Genomic DNA, 7,736 nt, shown 5'->3' with positions numbered 1-7,736 from the left:
TACTCACACACCAGTGCACGCCCCCGCCACACGCTGCCCCTCAGGATACCTCTGACTGATGCGCGCTCCCGCCGACCTGAAGCAGCTTCCTGAGTGTTTGTTTATAATGTGAAATAACAGCAGCGACACCATGTGGCTGAAAACAAAACTGCAGCTACACAAACCATCAGAGGGCCTCTTTATTTTATTTTATTTACACAAATATATGTAGAACAAGTGAAAAAAAGAAGGCAATCCCACCAAAAAAAGACACATTAATGGAATAAAACACCTTTACCAACTTTAAATCCTCTTAACAGGAAAGAAAAATGGGAATATTAATGTTTTATTATTTATGTATTTTTCTTCTTTTAGGCAGCTGTTAAAATCTGTCAATGTCAGGAGTAAAATCTTAAATAAGTCTCTCGATCTGCAAAAATTAGATTTTATATAATAATAATTGTTATTATTATTCTTATTATTATTATTAATCAGTGTTTGCACCACATTTTTAGTGTGGAGAAAAACTTAAAAGTTGTTTCTGATCCCTACAATTCAAAATATCAGTGAAAGAAAAATCATTTTTCTGTTGTTTATTTAAAAAAAACACATCCAGTTTTAGATTTAAAATATGCAGATTACATTTTAAGACATTTTTTTAATTATTAATTATTTTTTTAAATTTTAATTATTATTTGATTAATGTTTTATTATGTATGTATTCTTTTTCTTCTTTTAGACAGCTGTTAAAATCTCTTAATGTCAGAATTAAAATCTTAGATAAGTTTCTTCTTTTACTGAAAATATTACAAAAATATCTGCAAAAACATTAAACTTTATATAATAATAATAATAATAATAATAATTAAATGTTTGCAACATTTTCAGTTTGGAGAAAAACTTTAAAGTTGTTGAAATGAGTTGTTTTGTTTCCAACTTCTACCTTAAAAAGAATAAAAGTCTTAAATAAACCCTGAGCTTGTTGTACAGTAAGTTTTAATGAAGAACATCTGGATGCAGGACCAGAAAGCAGCATGTGACCCCACAGATCATTCAGTCATTTATGTGTCTGAACACATAAATCCATCAGAGAGAAAATTAGAAACAGAAAGAAGATAAAAAGACGGTTTGCATTTAAACTGTAAACCTTCATTCTGTTTATCCATTTGTGGCTCTTTTATTAGCGCTCGCTGCATTTCTGTAAATACTGTTTGCACGTGTGAACTTCTCTGTTTACAGATATTAAAAATAGCAACAGGACGCTCATGGGGGCAATAAAACCAGTGGGACTCTGGGAAAACTGGGAGCTGTGGAAGCATGAGAAGGAAGGAAGTTTCCCTGCTGGAATTGTTGGGAAAATACTGTAAATACAACAAATCTGTTTGGCATTAAACAATACTGATAAATGATCATGTTGTAGTTATTTCTGTATACTTTTGATCTGTTTTTTTGCAATTAAATGACAGAAAAATCTGTGTATTTGGGTTCTAACTGCTGTATTAGCCCTGATCATCCTGAACTCCACTCAGAAAACAAACGTTTTGAAAGCTGACTTTTTACACATCTGCATCATGTTGTAAGTATTTCTGCATCCTTTTTTAATAATTTATTGCTAATTAAACCACAGCAAAATCTGGTTCAATTCAAACTGGTGTAATAACGGCAGTCAGCGTAGTCGTGATTGTCCTGAACTCCATTCGGAAAACGAGCTTTGAGAAGTGACGTGAATATTGTGTATTTGCATTTGAATTTTGTGAACTAAAGCAAAAGAAATGTGTGAAATGCTGTGTTGTGAAAACCTATCAGTGTTAAGTTTCACCTGCACACCAGAGTCCATTCATAAAACGAGCATTTTAAAAGTTGTTTGCTTGTCGTCTTGCAGACAGACCTGACAGCATCAATTCAGACTTTTTCCAGTTTAATATAATGTTGTAGTTATTTTAGCATGCTTTTGGTCTGTTTATTGCAATGAAATGTCAGCAAAATCTGTCTATTTTGGGTGTTAACTGCTGTATTAATGGCAGCCAGCATCGCCCTGAACTCCATCCACAAAACAAACGTTTTAAAAGTTGTTTGCTTGCGATCTTGCAAACAGAGCACAGACAGAAAAATGAATTTACACTTTTTCCAGTTTAACCTCATGTTGTAAGTATTTCTGCATACTTTTGATTTTAAAAAAATTGCAATGAAATGTCAGCAAAATCTGGGTGTAAACTGCTGTATTAGTCCTCATCATCCTGAACTCCATGCAGAAAACAAACATTTTAAAAGTGATTCTCCCACCATCTCTCAGACAGAACAAAGCATGAATTCACACTTTTTCTAATTTATCATCATGATGTAGTTAGTTCTGCAACCTTTTTATTCGTTTTTCTTGCTCTAAATTATAGCAAAATCTGTTTATTTTGGGTGTAAACTGCTGTAATAACCGCAGCCAGCATTGCCCTGAACTCCATCCAGAGAACAAATGTTTTAAGTTGTTTGCTTGTCGTCTTGCAGACAGACCAGTCTGAACATGAATTCACTTTTTCCAATTTATCATCATGTTATAGTTATTTTGTATACTTTTGATTAATCTTTTTGCAATTATATGTCAGCAAAATCTGTGTATTTTGGTGTAAACTGCTGTATTAGCCCTCATCATCCTGAACTCAATTCAGAAAACAAACAAAAGTTATTTTCTTTCCATCTCTCAGACAGAACAAAACCAGAATTCACACTTTTTACCATTTTAACATCATGATATAGTTAATTCGGCATCCTTTTTAATCTTTTTTTTTTTTGCCCTTAATCAAATTATTTTGGGTTCATCCTGACAAGTTCCTGGTGAAATTGGTGGTGAAATTTGCCGAGCTGTGTTCACGTCCGGACCTCCAGACTTGCAGAACAGCTACAGAAATAGCAGAAATAGTGATTATTTCAGCCACGTTTGACGTAAAGTAACATAGAAAAGAGACGTTGTCTGTATATAAACTGCTGCATTTGCATGAGAAACGAATATAAACATAAAAATAACACAAAAGTAAGCCTGCAGGGTGAAAATCAGCTCTGCATTTGCTGTCAGAATGGAGGCATGAAAACAAACCTGTCACATAATAATAATAATAATAATAATAATAATAATAAAGACTAGTCTGAGTTTTAGCCAATCAAAGCACTTTATTGCACTGTATAGTGTGACGGTGAGCCAATAGCAGGCTCTTATAAAAGTGTCATTTAATCTTTTTATCATGTGTACAAAACAAGTCACACACACTTGTACCGTACAAAATCAACACTATTTACATACAATATACACGCACACACACATACACACGTGCTCACACACACACACACACACACACACCATGCAGTCTCTCTCCCATCCAGTCCTGAACACACAGTCCTTCGAGTCCTTCTCGGGTCTCTGATGGGATTTTTCCTACTTATCCGCCATCCTCCACCACACACACACACACACACACACACACACACGGACTGAAACATGACCGCTACGCTGCTACCAACAAACCCAAACTGCTCTGTTAGCCAAACAAGCGCTAAGCAACTTCTGATATGCATAAAGTTTCTCTTTTTCTTCTGATGAACAGACGATGAAAGACGACGAACGAGACGCAAAACAGAAGAAGAAGAACGGCGAGATGACGTCATCAGATCAGGGACGTAAACAAACGATGGATTATTCTGAATAACCTGCAGAGTCACTGATATAACTCCCTAAACTCCCTTTAAATAACAACAATATTCCTCTGGTTTATATTCACACAGTGCACTTTGCTCGACGGGGCTGGATTTCACAGGTTTTTACGGCGAGTAATTAAGTAATTTAGCACAATAAATGGAAGAATGGTAGACTGGTTTGATGGAAAATGATGATTATTGTGCAAGTTAAAGGCGTACTATGCAGGAATTGTCGTTTAGAACATTAAAAGTTGGACCCTTCTCCCTCCAGATCAACGACACAAAGCACACAAATACAACCAAGCCTAACATCGCCAGAGTCGTTCAGAAACGCCAAAATATTAGGAAGTATGAATAACTTTTGCTTTCCGAGGGGCGTTATCAACAGCTGAAGCTCTCTGGATGCAATTTGTGTAGAACTATAACCAATCAGAGCAACATTTGATGTAGCGCTGAGCAAAAAACGTGCAAGTTGAAGCGGTGATTGGTGTGTTTTAAGCAAGAAAAAACATATTTTTTTGCAGATTTCAGCTAAACCTGAACTAAAATGTGTTTCTGAGAACATTTAAAGTGAGAAATAGACAAGAGAGCAGCAGAATCTTAGCGACTATGGAAAAAAAATCGATTAGCCCCCATTAGTCGTTTGCACGGCAGATTACAACGATCGATGTTTATGTTTGTATTTAGTGGCGCCCTCTGGTGGCCGCAGTAATCACACCAAGGTGGAAGTGAAGCTGCAGAGTGTAAAAGCAAAGCAGGGAGGTGTGAAAAGGGCTCATAAAGCATTAAAAGATCTACTTTTGGGAGGTGGAGGGCGTCAAACAAACACAGAACTTTGACCCAGGAGAGCAAAAACAAAAATCGTAACTATTTTATTTGAAATAACTGAACTTCCGTGCATCACATCACCAACATAACCACCTCACTTTCAATAGTTTCATGCATTTAAACCATCTTTCGTTTCCCCCTAACCTTCCAGAAGTAGTTTTGTTGTCTAAACCTAACCAAGACTGTTAACGGCATGATAAAAATGGCATCTTGTCACGTTTTAGTATGAGGATGTGTTGTGTATCTGCTGCTGCCAGTAAGAGCATTTGAGGGTAGGAATAAACGACATACAGATTTTTTTCATCAGTTTCTTGTCCATTTTAATGCCTGGTACAACTAAAGGTACATTTGTTTGGGCAAATATAATGATAACAACAAAAACAGCTCACAAGAGTTTAATTTAAGAGGTGATATTTTCATTTTCCATGGTTTTCTTGATAATAACCAAAATCATTATCAAGAAAACCATGGAAAATGTCTAGATATCAGCTCTTAAATTAAACTCTTATGAACTATTAGTTCACCTGCAGCATCACATCCAAACCTCAGATTCACTCGTTTAGAACTATATTTGTGTTTTTCTGCACTGTGTCCTCCTTTTTTTTTTTTTTTTTTTTTTTTACTGTTTTGTTGTTTTATGTTTCCTCTTTGATGCATACATGTGTGAAAGTTACACACCCAGCCATTTTTTTATTTTTTTAACTTTTTTTGGAGGGGGGAAATCCTGCATAGTTTACCTTTAAAGTTTTGGTTTAAATAAACGACTTTATTGACAGATATTGCACTTACATTGTACTTAAATTCATGTTATTTTTTTGCCTCAAACTGTTTCACAAACTTCAATCACAGGACGCAGTTTACACAAATGTGTTTCAGCTGCAGGGAGAGCGACGTAGCTCCCTAATTCTTGCATCATATGTGGTCAGATTAACTTTTATTCATAAAGTGTAAACAGGATCTTAAACTTTGGACACTGAAAACACATAAAGTTTGTTTGTGTTGTTTTCAGTGAAAACATGTTAAACTTTTCATTAATAAAATGTTTCTTATTTGTTCTTCTGAGGATAAAAATCTGCTGCGTGACATTAAAACCATGTAGAAATGTCCCTGTCACACATGATGAACACACACACACACACACACACACACACAGTCACACACACACACACAGTCACACAGGGTGCAGGTGGAGAGAGGAGCTGCATATAGGGGCTACTATACCTCATTGTGTTTTAGGTACCTCTCCATATAGATTATTATGTCTATATACAATATTTATATTTTTACAATTATCTGGCTGCCCCTGTTCTAATTGAAATAATAATAATAATAATAATAATAATAATACCACAAATCTGGATTTTTTTTTAGTTGATTCGACCAGTAAAACATGATGACAGACACAGTCTCTAGTTATTTTTCTCTCTCTCTACTCTTTAAAACCTCTGAAAACGTCCGGAGCTGCCGCCCCGTACACAGTGTTTCCCCTAAGGCTTTCTACAGTCACGAGCTCCCAGATTGAACGGGGGTGTAAAAATGATCATCGTACCACCACTGAGCAATCAATCAATCAATCAATCAGTCAGTCAGTCAGTCAAGCAATCAGTCAGTCAACCAACCGGCACAACACGACTTTAAAGAAAACGGACGAGTTAACACCACACCATATGCAGGTTCAAAAATACAGTACATCTTGATTCTGGGAAATAAATGAACAACAACGGCGATATGCACGGCATACAAAACGCATGCTCGCTCACTCCTGCACACACACACACACACACACACACACTCAGACACACACACACTCAGGCTACATGTTGTAGGCCACGTAGATGGGGTCCAGCTGGTCTTGCAGGAAGCCGTCGCGGAGGTGCATGCGCTGTTTCTCGCCGCGGGAGTTGATGGGGATGACGCCGATGTCCGTCACCACGACCACGCCCACGATCAGGTAGTGCTCCTCCAGCACCGCCTTCGTCACCATGGGAACCAGGTCCAGGGCCTCCTGTTCGGAGCCCTCCAGCTCCACCACCACCACCAGCAGGTTGGTCCAGGGGAAGACCGCGCTGAGGAGGACACACAGGTTAGTCACTTATTATCTGCTTTATTTTAGTTTATGTTTTCTATTGCTGAAGCTGCATTTATTCAATTATTATCTATTATCTATTTTTAAATAAATTGTTTTCTGTTGTTAAAGCTGCATTTATTCAATTATTATCTATTTTTTAACGTTTTCTATTGCTAAAGCTGCATTTTTACATTTATTATGAATTGATGTATTTATGTAATATTAGTTTTCTATTGTTAAAGCTGCATTAATTGATTTATGATCTATTTATCCATTTAAAAAAAAAATCTGTTGTTAAAGCTGCATTTATTGATTAATTATCTATGTATCTATTTTATAATAGTGATGACATAGAAATACAATAATTAAATATTTAAATATACATAGATAAACTTTGACAAATTATTTATCATAAAATGTATTTATAATATTTATTATAAATATAAAAATATCATATATTATAAATATACATATACTCTTTATATAATAGTATAAAGATATTGTATATCATAAATATAAAAAAATATATAAATATAAATGCTTTCTGAAATATGAAAAAATAGAGGTATATTATCACATTATTATATTTGATATCAAATGGACAAATAGCATCTTTTCTTAAAAAAACCCCTATAAAGTCAGGTCTTTGTCTTCTTTGAGCATCGAGCACTTTGATTGGCTGTCAGACACTACAGGAAACAGTAACTCCCCCGCCAAAATAAGACAACTAATTACACATATGAATAAAACTCTGACAGTAAAAAACAGAATAAAAAGTTTTTTCTAAAACTTAATAAAAAAAAAAAATCTATTTACTTTATCTTTGCAAAGTAATGCATGTGATGTTTGATTTATCTGATTTACAAGTGAAAAAGTGTCTTTTGTTACATTTTCTAGAACAGAACTTTTCTATTCCCTTCATACTGAGATGAACGGTGGACCTACCACTCCATGATGCTCTTGTGTGCTCGGATGACGGAGGTCTCGATGTCGATGGGGTGGTACCTCATCCCCCTCAGCTCCATGGCCTCCTCCAGAGCTCCCACCACGAACAGAGCGTCGTGTCTCTCTGTTGGGAGACAAACACACACATCATGTTGGTGCTGAAGGCAGAAAGAGAGAAAACCTGAGAGTCAGAGAGGAAACAAACCTCCGTTGGCGTCGGTGAGCTCGGTGCGGC

The 7,736-nt window shown here is 35.9% G+C and overlaps 1 protein-coding gene across 1 annotated transcript in view; it reads right to left on the bottom strand.

Annotated features, from left to right (window-relative positions):
* Positions 1–5,104: 5,104 nt before the first annotated feature.
* LOC131961727 (disco-interacting protein 2 homolog C-like) overlaps positions 5,105–7,736 on the bottom strand; it is a 76,629-nt gene continuing 73,997 nt past the window's right edge. Inside the window, exons 36-38 of the mRNA XM_059326581.1 lie at positions 7,707–7,736; positions 7,502–7,625; positions 5,105–6,554 (exon numbers count right to left, since the gene is read on the bottom strand). The exon at positions 7,707–7,736 is cut by the window's right edge and continues 145 nt beyond it. Of these exons, the coding sequence (XP_059182564.1) occupies positions 6,302–6,554; positions 7,502–7,625; positions 7,707–7,736 (407 nt within the window). The 3' untranslated portion in view covers positions 5,105–6,301. The remainder of the gene's footprint in view (positions 6,555–7,501; positions 7,626–7,706) is intronic.

Source organism: Centropristis striata, chromosome 23, assembly GCF_030273125.1.
Source record: "Centropristis striata isolate RG_2023a ecotype Rhode Island chromosome 23, C.striata_1.0, whole genome shotgun sequence".
NCBI classification, from domain to species: Eukaryota; Metazoa; Chordata; class Actinopteri; order Perciformes; family Serranidae; genus Centropristis; species Centropristis striata.
Note: the sequence above shows the minus strand (reverse complement) of the source record. Positions and strands in the feature narration are given on the sequence as shown.